Source organism: Hypanus sabinus, chromosome 17, assembly GCF_030144855.1.
Source record: "Hypanus sabinus isolate sHypSab1 chromosome 17, sHypSab1.hap1, whole genome shotgun sequence".
Classification (NCBI taxonomy): domain Eukaryota; kingdom Metazoa; phylum Chordata; class Chondrichthyes; order Myliobatiformes; family Dasyatidae; genus Hypanus; species Hypanus sabinus.
The window spans coordinates 14,785,439-14,804,250 of NC_082722.1; the positions used below are offsets into that span (position 1 = coordinate 14,785,439).

Here is an 18,812-nt window from a genome sequence, read left to right on the forward strand (position 1 = left end):
TTGAGGAAAGATCAACCAAAAAGACAAGTAGACTTAGTATTATTGTTCATGCAGTCAGCTAAACAGTGCTGACTATTGGGATCCTTCACAAGCTATTCTTGAATAGGTAATATATTTCACATTCTTTCACCAATAGAGAGTGACATAAAACAGGGGTTTGGATAATAACAGTTAACTACTAAGGAAATCAAGTGGGGAAGAGAAAAATCAACTTTTCATTCAACAGCCACAGCAAAACTTACAAAGTGATTATGGATGCCAGTGTTGCCTCTAAGATTGTTGGAAAAGTGATAAACACGTAATTAGAGTACCAGTGCAACACAAAAATTGCTTGCCACAGAAATAATTTAACAAATAGTTATTCATTTTAATATTTAACTGTTTTTAGTTTAACAACGTATATATTTCGCATAGTAACAGTAATGCAGCGGGTTGAAAGGAAGCTTTTGGTGAAATATTTAAATACCAAAATACAGTAGCAAAGTTGTGCCAAATGCTGTGATCACTGTGTTTACAATCTCAGTTTGTGTTCCAACTTGCTAAATCTTGCATTTTGTAATATATTCCAAGCAACAAAATACACCACACACCTAGTCTAAATAGGCTTGAGTTCCTGCTGATGTTATGAATGGATGTGAGTTGCTGGAACTGTTGTGAACTCAGTCCAGACAGACATGAATGACTGAAGAGTGTGCTTGGGTTTCAGAATTTAAACCCAACCAGAACCTGAGGAATTTTAGTTTTCCAGACCTGATCCAATTGTCACCGTAGGCTTAATAATCTCAATGAAATATGATATTAACCTGTACTGTAGTTCCAGCACCAAATATTGATCAAGAACAGAGGATGATTAGGTAATAATACTACCCTGACTTTGATAAAACACAGTGTTAGATCAGCAGAGTACAGGAAAGATCATGCTATATTTGAATGTACATTCAACCAACTCAACTTGAATCCAACATGTGCAGTCAATTCCTCTCAAGTGCTGGTCAGCTGGCAGTTACTGCAAGTAGTTATGTACTTGGTCCAGACAGATGCATTCTGGGAAAAAGGTTATTGACCTGAACTATTACCTGTTCCTTCTTTCACGTGTACTAACCAACTGATGCACCACCAATAACTCTAGGAGACTGGAAGTGAACGATTTTATTAAGGCTTTTATTAACAGCAAAAAGGGAGCACAACATGTCAAGGACTGAGGGAGGAGCAGTGCCCCAATCGCCTTTATACAGGGGTCTGTGGGAGGAGCCACAGGAGCAGTCAGCAGAAGGGCATGTCCAGACAGTTTACTACACCAATCTCCTGTTTCTTTGCCAGCATTTTTGGAAGTTTTTTTCCCTGCTCATATATCCATATCTAACATATATTTTCTAGTGGAGAAGGCAGTCAGAGTTACTTAACCATGTTGGTGTGTCTGCAGCCGATCAGGCATGGATTGCAGATTTCCTTCCTAAAGGGCCTTAGTTTTTACATGATAATCTGGCAGTTCTGAGACTACAATTTCTGATCTGTTGCAACACACACAAAATGCTGGAGGAACTCAGCAGGTCAGGCAGCATTTATTGAGGGAAATGAACTACCTTTTCAGGTGAAACCCTCCTGATTATAGGGATTTTGGGCTGAAAGGTCAACAGCTTATTTCCCTCCATAGATTCTCCTTGATCAAGATTTCCAGCATCTTCAGCGACTGCTCTTATGTTTTTGTCTTTTGAAATTCCTCAGTTATTTTGTGCCCCAAATTTGGATACCCTAGCTGCCATTGGTGGGTTTTAAACTTGTGTTTCTGGATCAGTGATTTGGATCTCTGGCAACTGTTCCAGTAACTTAACCATTTCAATAGTGTAGCTCTGATGTGTTCTCTGCCAAAGCAGCAAGTCCAATCCCAACAAGTATCAGCCTGATTCATATGGATTCAAGTCACATGTACACAGCCAATGTAATTGCTGAAGATCTTGTACAGCTACAGGACTTGTCTCGCTCTTGGATCTGTAAGCACCTTTCCAGACAAATATTAGTTATTAATTTAAACAGTACAACAGGCACAAAGCAGGCAGTAATAGATTGTTTGCAAAATTCAATATTATTTCTCTAAAAAAATCTGAGATCTTATCAGATCTCAGCATTTTAGGTGCAAATACCAAATTAAAAACTGGTGCAAAGTAATACATAAAAGTTTTAACTGAAATTTTAAGGAAATAATTGAAATGCTTGTTTTTCCACAAAGCTGTTCCAAGGGTTGCCAAGTATGCTTTTCTTTTTAAAAATCAGTCCAAAATATATTTTAATTCATATGGTTTTTGGTTTAATTTCATTAATCTCAGGAATCTCAGTACGGTCTATGCAAAGAATAAACTGTAACTAACAACATAGGCATCACTGTACACATACAACAATTTATCTCGTGGGTTGTAGTTCATGTACTGGATGCCAGGTAAGACCTTTCGGACCCGGATAGCCAAATTATTCTGTTCAACTCCAGTGGTTGTGTCAAACATATAAAAAATCTCTTCAAACTCAGAATTCAAATATCTGGTAGCATACACAATGCCACACACCAAAAAGGCATTGGTTGCTGATCGTTTGTATAGAGTGGTGTTCCAGCTATTGAGTAATGACATGTCAGTTGCATTGAGCTGACTGACAACCAGGTTTCCATAATTTAGTTCAGTTGCATAAAGTACCCAGAGCCCATTTTCATCTGTTGCCAGATCCATGTCTGAGTACCCATAACAAGAAGAAATTGTGCAATATGGAAACTTGTCATTAAAACCAGCGTAAGGCAGTTTGACAGAGAAAATCTCCTGTGTGGTCATATCAAACTTACAGAGCTGACCCAAATTGTAGCAGTTGTAATAGTATGCATCTCTGTACATTACTCCACCGGAGCCTTGAGCATTATGGGTTTTAAATGTCACATCAACAGCACTACTGCTGGTGAGAAATTTACTGTAAGAATTGAAAACACGAATCTTATTTCCAAACCTATTGCTACTTGAGAGAATCATCAGCCAATACTGTTCCTCTTTTCCAGGAGCCGGCCATGGGTCCATTCCCCAACAACCATATCGGTAGGATGCCCCAAAATGATTGAGCATTGAACTCTTTGGATCAGAAACGTCTACTAATTTTCCAAATGAACAAGAACCTGTAACAAAAATAAGAAACTGTTACTGTTACAGTGGCTAACATACAACTTGCATAAAACAAAAGAGACTCAAAGTCTATTCAATGTTTTCTAATCAAGTCCTTTCAACTTTAGAAAGGAGTTCTGCAGTTCATCCTTTAGTTGTCAGTTTTTCCAGGGAAAATCACCTCAGCCCTCAATCATTCCCAATAGTTATTACTGCTTGATTTTTTTTGATACCTACTTCAATATTTCTGTAATCTTTTATAGCAGGATTAGGCTATGCATAAACCTCTCAGTGCAGCTTGAGCAAGCCTCTATGAATTATAAAACCTTTGCCTTCCTATAATACTTTCACTTTTACCGGTGGTACTTTGTGCAGATGGGAATGAGGCTCTTCTTTCTCTCAATCAGAAACTATGCAAGGTCTTTCTCGTCCAAGCCCTATGTAATGCATTTTCTCCTTAGTACAACCTGTTGCTGAAGTATCATCCCACTGCATCTCACTGAAGTGAGCAACCTTCTTTTGTAACCTTAAACATCGAAGACACTTCAGCAAAATCCAGTCTTCACTGGAGGCAGAATCCACTTTTGGATTAATCATTGATTAGAATTAGGAACCAACAGCTAGCTGATACAACAGGGATGAGAGGAATTCCTCAGATAGGACCTCAACAGGACTTGTGATCACATGCCAGGATCTGCTTGTTACTTAAAGGGCCTTCTCTATTATCATACTGAATTACAGAGTCGTCTTTAAAGATTTTTTAAAAATTCTTGAGATATGTACACTGACAAAACAGCAGGGAGTCTTGTAAGTCAGAATGGGAATTGATATGGTCACTTCGCATTTTTCTCTGGTGCCAAACTACAGCATTATTGAATTAAATTTCATGACTCCCATGAAGATTCCAAACTCATTACCTCAATATTGTTAATATATAACCATATAACAATTACAGCATGGAAATAGGCCATCTTGGCCCTTCTAGTCCGTGCCGAATGCTTACTCTCACCTAGACCTGCACTCAGCCCATAACCCTCCATTCCTTTCCTGTCCATATACCTATCCAATTTTACTTTAAATGACTATACCGAACCTGCCACTACCACTTCTACTGGAAGCTCATTCCACACAGCTACCACTCTCTGAGTAAAGAAATTCCCCTTCGTGTTACCCTTAAATTTTTACACCCTAACTCTCAACTGATGTCCTCTTGTTTGAATCTCCCCTACTCTCAATGGAAAAAGCCTATCCATGTAAACTCTATCTATCCCCCTCATAATTTTAAATACCTGTATCTAGTTCCCCCTCAACCTTCTATGCTCCAAAGAATAAAGACCTAACTTGCTCAACCTTTCTCTGTAACTTAAGTGCTGAAACCCAGGTAACATTCTCGTAAATATTCTCTGTACTCTCCATTTTGTTGGTATCTTTCCTATAATTTGGTGACCAGAACTGTACACAATACTCCAAATTTGGCCTCACCAATGCCTTGTACAATTTTAACATTACATCCCAACTCCTATACTCAATGCTCTGATTTATAAAGGCCAGCATATCAAAAGCTTTCTTCACCACCCTATCCACATGAGATTCCACCTTCAGGGAACTATGCACCATTATTCCTAGATCACTCTGTTCTACTGCATTCCTCAATGCCCTACCATTTACCATGTATGTCCTATTTGGATTATTCCTACCAAAATGTAGCACCTCACACTTATCAGCATTAAACTCCATCTCCACTTGAAAGATATGGACTCTGGCATTAAAAAAAAGAAGAAACCAAAATGATTGTTCACATTTGGCAACCTGATTTCAGCAAGACTTTCTTGCTGGGAACTGGAAGCAGCAGGTCTGTTCTCCTTGTCTACGTAGTGACTGGTGACTATGGCATGTGTTAGAATAGGAAATAAAGGGAAGTTTGCTTTTCCTAGCCCCTCAAAACATTTCACCACTAATGAGGTACTTTTTAAAAGCTGGTCTTTGTAGTAAGGAAAACACCAGCCAACTTGCACACAGCAAACTCAGACAGTGCAGTGATAATGATAATATCATCCATTTTTATTGATAATTGCATCCAGGATACCAGCAATGATCAATTACCACTGGTTGTTATTTATGTGTAGCTGTTCATAAATTCTATCGTATTTCTTATTTTCCTGCATGAAAATGAATCTCAAGGTAGTGTATGGTGACATATATGTAATTTTGTAATAAATTTACTTTGATTTTGACCTTTGCATCCCAATGGAATGGAGTGGACATGGTCTCAATTTGACCTCTTATTTGAAAGCCCTCCTGAGGCAGTGCATCTCTCCCTCATTCCTGCCAGAGTGTCAACGAAGATTTTGTACCTGTCTCTGGTGTGCAGTCTGAATGCAGTCTGCTATATCAATGTACAGTAGTCAGGTGCGTAAGCAACTGGATTGCAGCCGACACATGGTACCCACCTGGTTGTGGAGTGACATATGGCGTTGGTGTCACTAACAGTGCACTCTGGCAAGAAGACAGACTCCTCTTCAGGATCTTGTTTCTTCTATGCTCTTTTACTACTTTAAGTCGGTCGTATTTTTCAAGTGTATTCACCTCGTCAGTAATATTTTGCACCTGATGGATAAAGAATGAATACAAGAAAGATCTTGGGTTTGTTTATCGTGCTTTTTACAACCAATTTCTAGGAAAGGAAGTTTAAAATGGTGTGGGTAAATGGTATATTCAGATATACCTGATGCCTCATTTAGTACCTCCTGTGATTCACGTAGTCCAGAAAGATCCTGGGTTCAATTTCCACTTTGGGCCAAATTCAGTTTTCTTAGGCAATACAACAGTCAAAAGATGAAATTATCAGGGCTTCAGTTCCTAATTGTTGTCAATGACTCTTTACTAGAAATATGCATGCAGTTCTAAGTGCAAAGGGCAAGATCAATTCTCCAGCTCTAATGAAGCAAGCTTCTAATATATCATGATACCTATATGGGCAACGTTCAGGTGGTATAGATTCTCGAAGAATTAAATTCCAGTGGGCAACAGAAAATTTAGAATACTCATTATCATGATCTTATTTATGTGGGAGATAATGACAGTAATACATATGATTTATAAAAAGATCTTAAATTTTTTTGTTCCATCAAAAGAGAGATATGCCTGGATTACAATGGATACAGTCCAAAATTATAACGTAGATTTATCAACCTGAAACATTACTCTGTTTCTCTCTCCACAGGTGCTGCATGACCTTTCAAGTATTTCTGATTTTAGTTCAGATTTCCACCATCTACATTTATTTTACAATGATTACAAGAAGGTTGCACGCGCTGGGCTTGTACCAAAATGGCTGGAACAGAGCACGTAAGACCAGAGTGGCAGGTGAGCCTTGGGTTAGGGCCACTCTTAACAACCTAGAGGAGAGACGTCGAGCAAATGTCCAACAAAGAAGGAAAGCAACAGCAGTGGCTCCACTTCCAGATCCAACACAGTTTTCATGAAATACACCGGATGCTGTGGTCAAATCAACACGTACAAACAAGCTGGATGAGCTCAGCAGGTGGGGCAGCTCCGTTGAAAGGAGCAGTCAACGGATGCTGCCCGACCTGCTGAGTTCATCCAGCTTGTTTGTATAGTTTTCATGTCCTGTTGTGGACTTCTATGTCTCTCACAACTTGGATTTAGCAGCCACCTATGAACACACAACAGATCTGCACAAATCTACTTGTCATCATCAGATGTGATGGACAACCAGTAATAATAACAAGAACATTCCAATAGATCCAACAAAGAGAACTCAGGCTATATACTTCCAACCAATATCACTTTCACAATCAACCTACTAATATCATTTACACAAGAACACAATGTCTGTAAGGGAAACAAGGAAGACAAAGCAGGAGTGGGCTATTTGGTCTGTCTAATCTTCCCCACCAATCAACAACAGCATGGCTGATATGCACAGACCTCATTTCCTCTTTTCTGCCAGTCTCCATGGCTCTCAATTCCCTGATCTTCCAAAACATGTTTTCACTCCCTCTTTAAATACCTTCAATGATCTTGTATTCACACTCCACAGGGTGAAGGTGGGGTGGTGGTGTAGAGAAATCCAGTAATTCACAACTCCCCACAAGAAATTCCTAAGCACCTCAGTTTTAACTTACCACCAGTAACTATATCCCTTTGTTTGAGTCTCCCATTAGTGAAAAATGTCCACACCGTCATTCCCCTCAAGGGTCTTGAATGTTATCATTAAGATTCTTCTAAACTCCAAAGAATATTGATACAAAGTCTTTAGATATTTGTGATTAGACAATGGTCTTCTCATCCCAGGAGTTAGCCAAGAGGATCTCATTTGGACTGCTTTAAAGGCCACTACATGCTTCTTAGATAAGGAGACCAGAATATGCACAGTGCTCTAAGTGTGATCTCTCCTGTACCTCGTGCAGTTGATATAATACATCCCTATGTTGAAATTCTAATCCTCTTGCAATAAACGCCAATGTGCTCACTGCATCTGCCTACTTGTACAAGAACACCTCAAACTCTCTGTACTTCATTCATCTGCGACCTTTCTCCATTTAGTGAGGAGCCTGCCCTTGGGTTCCCTCTACTGAAGTTCATAAACTGCACACAACAAGTTCTTGTTCACTCACCTAACTATATCCTATTGCATAAACACAAGAGATTCTGCAGATGCTGGAAATTCAGAGTTACACATATAAAGTACTGAAGCAAATCAGCAGGTCAGGAGAGGAATAAAGTGTTGATGTTCTGGGACAAGATCCTTCATCAGGACTCAATATACAGCATCCTATTGCAAATTCAAACTATCCTTATTGCAGCAAGCGTTCCCACCTATTTTTGTGTCACCTGTAAACTTGGATGCTCTGCATCCTGTCCTGTTCCCCAGGCATGACTATAACCATAAATAATTGAGGCCAAGAACTGAGCCCTGTTACATCCTCCCAGCCTGTAAACAACCCATTTACTCTGACACATGATATATGGCTTACCTGCACAACAAACTTGGCTACAATCCCTTGGTTCCGAGAGTTCAATTCTTGAAGCTGGTTAACTAAATCAGTCAGCTCAGCAGATTCAATCTCAATGATCCGAAATGAGACAATACTGTACAGATCACCGTCATATTCCTCTTCAAGTACACTAATCCAGTGCACAAGCTTCTCTAGTCTTTGCTCAATGTCAGCAATAATATCAACAGGTTCGTTGAACTATCATTGGAACATAAAATACATTTTCCAGTCAGAAGTTGAGACAATATCCAGCTGCTGAGTACACAAAGGACAGCAAGACAGGTAACAACAATACTTACAATCCAACCCAGACCCAAAGGCCAATTGAAAGAAAAATATTTTAGTTTAACTGTACGTAAGCAAATGTGTACATTTTTTACAAATGCAGTAGATCCTGCTCAATAGGACAGTGGTCCCCAACCACCAGGCTGCGAAGAAACAATATGATTTGGTGATATGAAATGAGATGAGTCAGCTGCACCTTTCCTCATTCCCTGTCACGCCCACTGTTGAACTTGAACGCACGCAAGGTCATTACCCACATGAGGTCATCAGTCACCTAAACACAGTGATATCTTCCCGCCAGGGATCACTGGTTGGCCTCAGGTAATCAGCCGCCTCACACGGCCGGTGAGAAATGCCGATGCTGCTGGCCTGGAGTGCAGACAGATAGGCGCTGCCTCTTAACCTGTTTAGCATACCAAATGTCCATGGGGAACCTGGTGCTAAAATATTTGCAGATGACCTAATTCAGGCTCAGGGTTTTGTAAGTAGCAGAGCAGCTACCTCGCTGTGATCTACTGAAAGTCATCCCTCGAGACAAACTTTTGCCGGCCGATAGATCCTACCTACCTACGGGGGGGGGGGGGGGGGGGCGCCCTGTCACACTCCTTCTTTGGTTGGTCGGTTTCTCCGGACTGTGATTGCTATGGCCCCAACACAGGGACCTCCGGCCCTTACCTTGTCCTCTCACTGGTGCGTTGCAATGATTTTATATGTTCATACGAGGAAAATATGTGGTGTGTGTTTAATATCCAAATGTTACTTAAAACAGTATGATGCTATTGACTTTATAAGTGAGTTATAATTGACTTACCACTATATTCATACAAGGAAAATATGTGCTGTGTGTTTAATATTAAATACATTAGATAAACCCTTTTAGAAATGAAATTGAGTTTATTAGCCACTTATAAGTGACTTACAGTTGTCTTTTTACCTATATTCCGGTCGTGATTAACACCCCCCGCCCCCCACAATCGGCCGGTCCGCAAGAATATTGTCAATATTATACCAGTCTGTCGTGCAAAAAAGGTTGGTGACCCCTGCAATAGGACCATGAGTTAATCAACTCTTAAAAGTTAAAACTAATTGAGAAAATAGTTGGAATAGTACACCCTGCCCCTCACTGAACACCCCTCCACTCACTACCCTCACAGACACCTCCCTCCACTCCCTGCCCCTCACTGAACCTCCCTCCTTTCACTACCCTCACAGAACCTCCCTCCACTCACCACACCTCCTTCCACTCCCTGCCCCTCACTAACACCTCTCTCCATTCACTACCCTCACTGACACCTCCCTCCACTCACTACCCTCAGTAACACCTCCCTCCATTCCCTGCCCCACACTGACACCTCCCTCCACTCACTACCCTCACTGAACCTCCCTCCATTCAATACCCTCACTGACACCTCCTTCCACTCACTCCCTCTCACTGATCCCTCCCTCCATTCACTGCCCCTCATTAACCCTATCCTTCGCTCACTACCCTTCAGTGACCCTCCCTCCACTCACTACCCTCACTGATTCTTCCCTCCAATCACTACCCCTCAGAGACCTTTCCCTCAACTCTCTCCCCCTCATTGACCTCACCCTCCATTCACTGCCCCTCACTGACTCCTCTCTCCACTCACTCCCTCACTGACACCTCCATCCACTCACTACCCCTCACTAAAATCTCCGTCCACTCACTTCCCCTTACTGATACCTCCCTCCATTCACTACCACTCCCTCTGCTCACAGCCCCTCAGAGACCCTCCCCTCACATTACCTTTACTGACCCCTCCCTCCACTCACTGCACCTCACTGACATCTCCATTCTCTCACTCACCCTTACTGACACCTTCTTCTACTCACTCCACCCTCACTGACATCACCCCCACTCACAACCCCTCAGTGACACTCCCTCCATTTACTGACCCCTCAATAGCACATCATTCTCCACTCACTACCCTCACTGACACCTCCCTCCACTCACTACCCCTCCCTCCATTCACTGCAGCCTTGCACATCCACTAGTATCGCTGCACAACTCTCTTTTCCATATTTGCCTCGCTCCTCCACCCATTGCCTCCTCACCCTCCATGAGCTGCTGCTCATTCCTCTCACTGTCCCGTGCCTCCCTCTCACTTAGGAGCAAGAACCATAGAACATTACAGCACAGAAACAGGCCTTTTGGCCCTTCTTGGCTGTGCCGAACCATTTTTCTGCTTAGTTTCACTTACCTGCACCTGGACCATATCCCTGGACCATATTCCTCCATACACCTCTCATCCATGTAGCTGTCCAAGTTTTTCTTAAATGTTAAAATTGAGCTCGCATTTACAACTTCATCTGGCAGCTCATTCCAAACTCTCACCACTGAGTGAAGAAGCCCCCCTAATGTTCCCTTTAAACTTTTTCCCCCCATTAACCCTTAACCCATGTCCTCTGGTTTTTTTCTCCCCTGGCCTCAGTGGAAAAAGCCTGCTTGCATTCACTCTATCTATACCCATTATAATTTTATATACCTCTATCAAATCTCCCCTCATTCTTCTACGCTCCAGGGAATTAAGTCCTAATCTATTCAACCTTTCTCTGTAACTCAGTTTCTCAAGTCCCAGCAACATCCTTGTAAACCTTCTCTGCACTCTTTCAACCTTATTAATATACTTCCTGTAATTTGGTGAACAAAAATGCACACAATACTCCAAATTCAGCTTCACCAATGGCCTATACAACTTCTCCTCTTAGTCACCAGTTTCCTTCACTAATTGCCCACAGGGCCCTCTCTACTCCAATCACAGCCTCACATAATCTTGAAATCACAAAGTCGTTTCAAATGTACGAATTGGCAGAATCAGAATCAGATTTATTATCACTGGCATTTGCTGTGGAATTTGTTGCTTGTGGCAGCAGTACATTGCAATACTGAAAATCTTCTATCAACTACAATAAGAAATATATCAGATAATTAAATCAAAGAGAGGCAAAAGTGAGACAGTGTTCATGGGTTTCATTCAAATTTCATTCTCTAATCTGATGGCGGAGGAGAAGCAGCTGTTTCCACGCATTTAGTGTGTGCTTTCAGGCTCTTGTACCTCCTCTCTGATGGTTGTAATGAGAAGAGGGTGGTTGAGGTCTTTAATGATGGGTGCTGCCTTTTTAAGGCATCGTCTTCTGAAGATGTCCTCCTCAGTCCTGAGCAGCGGCTACTCGCCAGTTAGGGTGCTCTCCACAGTACTTCAGTTTTTGGTGATCAATTCACTTCAAATTCCTAACAAAATACAGCCACCAGCATTCTCTCTTGATAACTGCATAGACACTAACTTGAATATGTTATCTGTTCCTCTCTCCATAGCTGCTGCCTGCTGACCTTCTGGGTATTTCCAAAATTCCTTGTTTCCTTTCAAGTTTCCACCATCTGTAATATACTGCCTTCATCATCTACAATGTCCATCCAGTCTCAAGATTAGATTATCAGTAACATGAGCATCAAAACTGGCAGTGAAATTAATTGTTTGCATAATAAACAATGCAGTCTGAGGATGTGTTGGGGGCAGCATACTAATTTCACCATATTTCTGGTGCCAACATGGCACGTCCACATTATTCAGCAGAACACCGCCACAGCCAACACAACAGTGGCAGAAGAAACCTTACTATCCCCCACCAGGCTGGGACAACCCTTCCGCCAGACTTGTCGATGTCGGCCTTCCAACCCCAGGATATTTTAAAAGCACCTGACACTTTCACTGATCGCTGAGAGAGAAAAATAGATTTTTATTTGACTCACCCCATCAAAGCAACAGCCAGCAGTACGTTGTGAACCCCTTGAGACAGACTCTAAATGTGACACTCTAAACTGGCAGTTTGCTTTTTGCTCTCAGGTGGAACCATCTCCCCCTGCCCTCGGGCAGGGTAATAGTCACATTTCCACACTTAACACACACAAAATGCTGGTGGAACACAGCAGGCCAGGCAGCATCTATAGGAAGAAGCACCACTGACGTTTTAGGCCGAGACCCTTCGTTAGGACTAACTGAAAGAAAGAGTAAGAGATTTGAAAGTAGGAGGGGGAGGGGAAATCCAAAATGATAGGTGAAGACAGGAGGGGGTGGGGTGAAGCTAAGAGCTGGAAAGGTGATTGGCAAAAGGGATACAGAGCTGGAGAAGGGAAAGGATCATGGGACGGGAGGCCTAGGGAGAAAGGAAGGGGGAGGGGAGCACCAGAGAGAGATGGAGAAGAGGCAAAGAGTGATGGACAGAGAGAGGGAAAAAAGGAGGGGGGGAATAAATAAATCAGGGATGGGGTAAGAAGGGGAGGAGGAGTATTAACGGAAGTTAGAGAAATCAATGTTCATGCCATCAGGTTGGAGGCTACCCAGACGGAATATAAGATGTTGTTCCTCCAACCTGAGTGTGGCTTCATCTTGACAGTAGGGGAGGCCATCCTATCATTTTGCATTTTCCCCACCCCTCCTACTTTCAAATCTCTTACTATCTTTCCTATCAGTTAGTCCTGACGAAGGGTCTTGGCCCGAAATATCGACAGTGCTTCTCCTTATAGATGCTGCCTGGCCTGCTGTATTCCACCAGCATTTTGTGTGTGAGGCTTATAGAAGATATCAGTAGATAAGTCGTCTCCAGAGATGGAGATGGAAAGATCAAGAAAGGAGAGGGAGGTGTTGAAAATGGAGCAGGTAAATTTGAGGGCAGGGTGAAAGCTGGGAGGCAAAGTTAATGAAGTCAACGAGCTCAGCATGTGTGCAGGAGGCAGCGCCAATGCAGTCGTTGATGTAGTGAAGGAAAAGAGGGGGACAGATACCCGTATAGGCTTGGAACATGGACTGTTCCACAAAGCCAACAAAAAGGCAGGCATAGCTGGGACCCATATGGGTGCCCATGGCTACACCTTTGATTTGGAGAAAGTGGGAGGAGCCAAAGGAGAAATTATTAAGAGTAAGGACTAATTCCGCTAGACAAAGGAGAATGGTGGTAGAGGGGAACTGGTTAGGTCTGGAATCCAAAAAGAAGTGGAGAGCTTTGGAACCTTTCTGGTGGGGGGTGGAGGTATATAGGGACTGGACATCCAAGGTGAAAATAAGGCGGTGGGGGCCAGGGAACTTAAAATCATTGAAAAAATTCAAAGTGTGAGAAGTGTCATGAACATAGGTGGGAAGGGATAGAACAAGGGGGGGATAAAACAGTGTCAAGGTATGCAGAAATGAGTTCAGTGGGGCAGGAGCAAGCTGAGACAATAGGTCTACCTGCACAGGCAGGTTTGTGGATCTTGGGTAGGAGGTAGAAACGGGAAGTGCGGGGTGTGGGAACTATGAGGTTGGTGGCAGTCGATGGGAGATCCCCAGAGCTGATAAGGTTGGTGATGGTATAGGAGACAGTGGCCTGGTGCTCCTTAGTGGGGTCATGATCAAGGGGTAAATAAGAGGAGGTATCAGCAAGTTGTCACTGTGCCTCAGCCAGGTATTGGTCAGTACGCCAGACAACAGTGCCCCCCCCTTATCAGCGGGCTTTATAGTGAGGTTGGGATTGGTGCAGAGGGAGTGGACAGCAGAGCATTCAGAAGGAGTGAGGTTGGAATTGGAACAAGGTGTGGTGAAGTTGAAATGGTTGATGTCCCGTCGGCAGTTAGCAATAAAGAGATCCAGAGCAGGCAGAAGACCAGAACGGGGAGGAGGAGGGTTGAAGGGGTCATCAGTGGGGGTGGGAGAGCCCACACTGACCATCTCCCCCTGCCCTTGGGCAGGATAATGGTCACACTTCCACACTAACTGGCTGAACCAGCTTGCTCAAGTTCAGTTACAACAGTCTGCCCACAACACCGACAATATCAGGTAGAAAGAGCTTGATTCTTGCAGCCCATCACAACTGTATTTGCTCTGTAAAGTATCACTGTGCACACTTTTCCCCACTCTTCAACAGTGACAGAACTGCACTGTGAGTGCTGGAACACATTTAAAAAATTGACAATCAAAAGTGGGCTGCTGTGCTACAGGTTTCAGTGACAGACCTGTCACCACCAGGACAGTACAGAGACTGGGGAAGAGGAGTGTAGCTAACAAATAGAGAAAGCTTTTTAGTAAGATAGTAAGAAAGGAGGGGGGGGGAAGGGGGAACCCCTCTTACTCTCTTACAAACTTTTCTTTCAGTTAGTCCTGACGAAGGGTCTCAGCCCGAAACATCAACTGTACTTCTTCCTACAGATGCAGCCTGGCCTGCTGTGTTCCACCAGCATTTTGTGTATGTTGCAATAACTTCACTGGGTGTCTTTTATAGGCCACCCAATAGTAACAGGGATATCAAGGAGCAGATAGAGAAACAAATCCTGGAAAAGTATAATAATAACAGGGTCGTGATGGGAGATTTTAATTTCCCAAATATCGATTGGCATCTCCAACAGCAAGAGGTTTAGATGGGGTGGAGTTTGTTACGTGTGTTCAGGAAGGTTTCTTGACACAGTATGTAGATAAGCCTACAAGAGGAGAGACTACTTGATTTGGTATTGGGAAATGAACCTGGTCAGGTGTCAGATCTCTCACTGAGAGAGCATTTTGGAGATAGTGTTCATAATTCTATCTCCTTACAATAGCACTGGAGAGAGATAGGAACAGACAAGTTAGAAAAGCTTTTAATTGGACTAAGGGGAATTATGAGGCTATCAAGCAGGAAATTGGAGGCTTAAATTGGAAACGTTCTCAGGGAAAAGTACAGAAGAAATATGGCAAATATTCCAGGGGATAATTGTGTAGAGTTCTGTATAGGTATGTTCCACATTCCAATGAGACAGGGAAGTTATGGTAGGGTATAGGAACTGTGGTGTACAAAGGCTGTAATAAATCTAGTCAAGAAGAAAAGCTTACAAAAGGTTCAGAGAGCTAGGTAATGTTAGAGATCTAGACGATTATAAGGCTACTAGGAAGGGGCTATGAGAAGGACTTGGCGGACAGGATTCAGGAAAACCCCAAGGCATTCTACAAGTATGTGAAGTGCAAGAGGATAAGACATGAAAGAATAGGACCTATCAAGTGTAACAGTGGGAAAGTGTGTATGGAACTGGAGGAAATAGCAGAGGTACTTAATGAATACTTTACTTCAGTTTTCACTATGAAAAAGGATCTTAGTGATTGCGGTGATGACTTGCATCAGACTGAAAAGCTTGAGCATGTAGATATTAACAAAAAGGATGTGCTGGAGCTTTTGGAAAGCATCAAGTTGGATAAGTTGCTGGGACCAGATGAAATGTACCCCAGGCTACTGTGGGAGGCGAAGGAGGAGATTGCTGAGCCTCTGGCGATGATCTTTGCATCATCAATGGGGACAGGAGAGGTTCCGGAGGATTGAAGGGTTGCAGATGTTGTTCCTTTATTCAAGAAAGGAAGTGGAGATAGCCCAGGAAATTATAGACCAGTGAGTCTTACATCAGTGATTGGTAAGTTGATGGAGAAGATCCCGAGAGGCAGTATTTATGAATATTTGGAGAGGTATAATATGAGGTATAATTATGAGTAGTCAGCATGGCTTTGTCAAGGGCAGATCATGCCTTACGAGCCTGATTGAATTTTTTGAGGATGTGACTAAAACATATTGATGAAGGAAGTGCAGTAGATGTAATGTATATGGATTTCAGCAAAGCATTTGATAAAGTACCCCATGCAAGGCTTATTGAGAAAGTAAAGAGGCATGGGATCTTTGCTTTGTGGATCCAGAACTGGCTTGTCCACAGAAGGCAAAGAGTGGTTGTAGGTGGGTCATATTCTGCATGAAGGTCGATGACCAGTGGAGTGTCTCAGGGATCTGTTCTGGGACCCTTACTCTTCGTGATTTTTATAAATGACCTGGATGAGGAAGTGGAGGGATGGGTTAGTAAATTTGCTGATGACACTAAGGTTGGAGGTGTTGTGGATAGTGTGGTGGGCTGTCAGAGGTTACAGCGGAACATTGATAGGATGCAAAGCAAGGCTGAGAAGTGGCAGATGGAGTTCAACCCAGCTAAATGTGAAATGGTTCACTTTGGTATGTCAAATATGATGGCAGAACATAGAACATCCTCCACTCTTGGCAGTGTGGAGGATCAGAGGGATCTTGGGGTCCAAGTCTATAGGATGCTCAAAGCAGCTGCGCAGGTTGACTCTGTGGTTAAGAAGATGTAAGGTGTATTGGCCTTTATCAATCGTGGAATTTAATTTAGGAGCCAAGAGGTAATGTTGCAGCTGTATAGGACCCTGGTCAGACCCCACTTGGAGTACTGTGCTCAGCTCTGGTCACCTCACTACAGGAAGGATGTGGAAGCCATAGAAAGGGTGCAGAGGAGATTTACAAGGATGTTGTCTGGATTGGGGAGTATGCCTTATGAGAATAGGTTGAGTGAACTCGGCCTTTTCTCCTTGGAGTGATGGAGGATGAGAAGTGACCTGATAGAGGTGTATAAGATGATGAGAGGTATTGATCGTGTGGATAGTCAGAGGTTTTTTTCCTAGGGCTGAAAGGACACAGGTTTAAGGTGCTGGGGAGTAGGTACAGAGGTGATGTCAGGGTTAAGTTTTTTTACTCAGAGAGCGGTGAGTGCGTGGAATGGGCTGCCGGCAATGGTGGTGGAGGCAGATACGATAGGGTCTTTTAAGAGGCTTTTAGATAGGTACATGGAGCTCAGTAGAGGACTATAGGTAAGTCTAGTAATTTCTGAGGTAGGGACATGTTCGGCACAACTTTGATGCCTGTATTGTGCTGTAGGTTTTCTATGTTTCTATGTTAGGAGTTTACCAGTGTTCAGTGACAGACCTGTCCCCACCAGTACTGAAACCCAGTCATATACATTGACAGATCTGCCCCATTAGTAATGTATCACAGTGTTACACGGTGCCGATTCTGTCCCCTCCAGGACCGTATCGTGTCCATTCTTGCTGATTGCCGCGGAAACAACGGCAGAGGAACTGTTACACTACGGGGACAATCAGGTTGGGGGTTTTAACCGACACTGGCTGTACCAGGCTGTAGACGGGCAGCCGAGACTCACCTGCTCGACATTCAGGCTCTGGCTACAGTTCTCGCTGAGTGAAAGTAGTTGCTCAAAGCGCCGCCGTGGGAATGGCCCGTCCGACATCTCCAGCTCGCAGTAACACCTCTCGGCCACTCGAGCCCCGGTCGGAAAATCGGCTTCCACCTGTTAAACGATGGCAGGTTAGAACCCTGTGTAAATGCTTCTCGCTCGAGGGAATGGGAAATGGGCGACTTACGGGAAAAGGAGTGCTCAGTAAAATGAACCCGAATGCCCCAACCAGTGTGGACAGATCCATGGTGCAAGCCGGGCTGCCTGGGGTGAACTACATAGACCTGTCTGGACTCGCCCCTGCTGACTGCTCCTGTGGCTCCTCCCACAGACCCCGGTATAAAGGCGACTGAGGTCTGAGCCCGGCCTCTCTGTCTCCAGGATGTAGTATGGTGTCCAGTCAATAAAAGCCGATATCTCGCCTTTACTTCTCAGAGTGAGTCGTTGATGGTGCATCACTGCCAAAGCTAAAGTTCCCAGTACTTAAGCAAAGGGGGCGGAGACTGACCACGGACGCCTCGTATTTCGGCAACTCGCTCTCTCTCTCAGATTTCATACCAGCATGCTGCATTTTGAGGATAGGTTGAGCGACCTAAGGATTTTCTCTTTGGAGCGAAGGAGAATGAGAAAATATTTGACAGGCATACAATAAGAAGGCATAAACTGGGTGGATAGCCAGAGACATTTTACCAGGGCAGAAATGGCTCCTGTGATGGGGCATAATTTTAGGGTGTCTGGAGGAAAGTATAGGAGGAACGCCAGAGGATAATTTTTTTTTAACACAGAGTGTGGTGAGTGTGTGGAACGCTCTTCCATGGGTGGAGTTAGAGGCTGATATCTTCGGAGTATTTAAGGAACTCTTAGATATGTACATGGATAATAGAAAAATGTACAAAATAATGAGAGACATTGATCGTGTGGATAGTCAGAGGCTTTTTCTCTGGGCTGAAATAGTTGCCACAAGAGGACACAAGGTGCTTGGAAGTAAGTACAGAGGAAATGTCGGGGTAAGTTTTTTACCCAGAGAGTGGTGAGTGTGTGGAATGGGCTGCCGGCGACGGTGGTGGAGGTGGATATGATAGGGTCTTTTAAGAGACTCCTGGATAGGTGCATTAACTCTGAAAAATAGAGGGCTATAGGTAACCCTGGGTAATTTCTAAGGTAAGGGCATGTTCGACACAGCTTTGTGAGCCAAAGGGCCCGTATTGTGCTGTAGGTTTTCTATGTCTCTAAAAATGGAGGGTTATGTAGAAAGTAAGGGTTAGGTTTATCTTAGAGTAGGTTAAAAAGGCAGCACCATACTGTGGAGGGGCCTGTACTGTGACAATC

The 18,812-nt window shown here is 43.3% G+C and overlaps 1 protein-coding gene across 1 annotated transcript; it reads right to left on the reverse strand.

Moving 5' to 3' along the window:
* Nucleotides 1-366: 366 nt before the first annotated feature.
* Nucleotides 367-17,799, reverse strand: LOC132406706 (olfactomedin-4-like). The gene is made up of 5 exons (XM_059992581.1): nt 17,671-17,799; nt 17,451-17,597; nt 8,135-8,353; nt 5,585-5,741; nt 367-3,148 (listed from the first exon to the last, which is right to left on the reverse strand). The coding sequence occupies exons 1-5, from the start codon at nt 17,728-17,730 to the stop codon at nt 2,340-2,342; spliced, it is 1,392 nt and encodes a 463-aa protein (XP_059848564.1). The 5' UTR covers nt 17,731-17,799; the 3' UTR covers nt 367-2,339.
* Between the last annotated feature and the right edge of the window lie 1,013 nt (nt 17,800-18,812).

Excerpts from the sequence above, each read along its gene's own strand:
- LOC132406706 (XM_059992581.1), bottom strand. The coding sequence starts at position 17,730 with ATGGATCTGTCCACACTGGTTGGGGCATTCGGGTTCATTTTACTGAGC. Across the intron at positions 8,354-17,450 it reads AGAGCCTGAATGTCGAGCAG|TTCAACGAACCTGTTGATAT; the intron begins GTGAGTCTCGGC and ends TTCCAATGATAG. Across the intron at positions 3,149-5,584 it reads ATATGTCACTCCACAACCAG|GTTCTTGTTCATTTGGAAAA; the intron begins GTGGGTACCATG and ends TTTTTGTTACAG.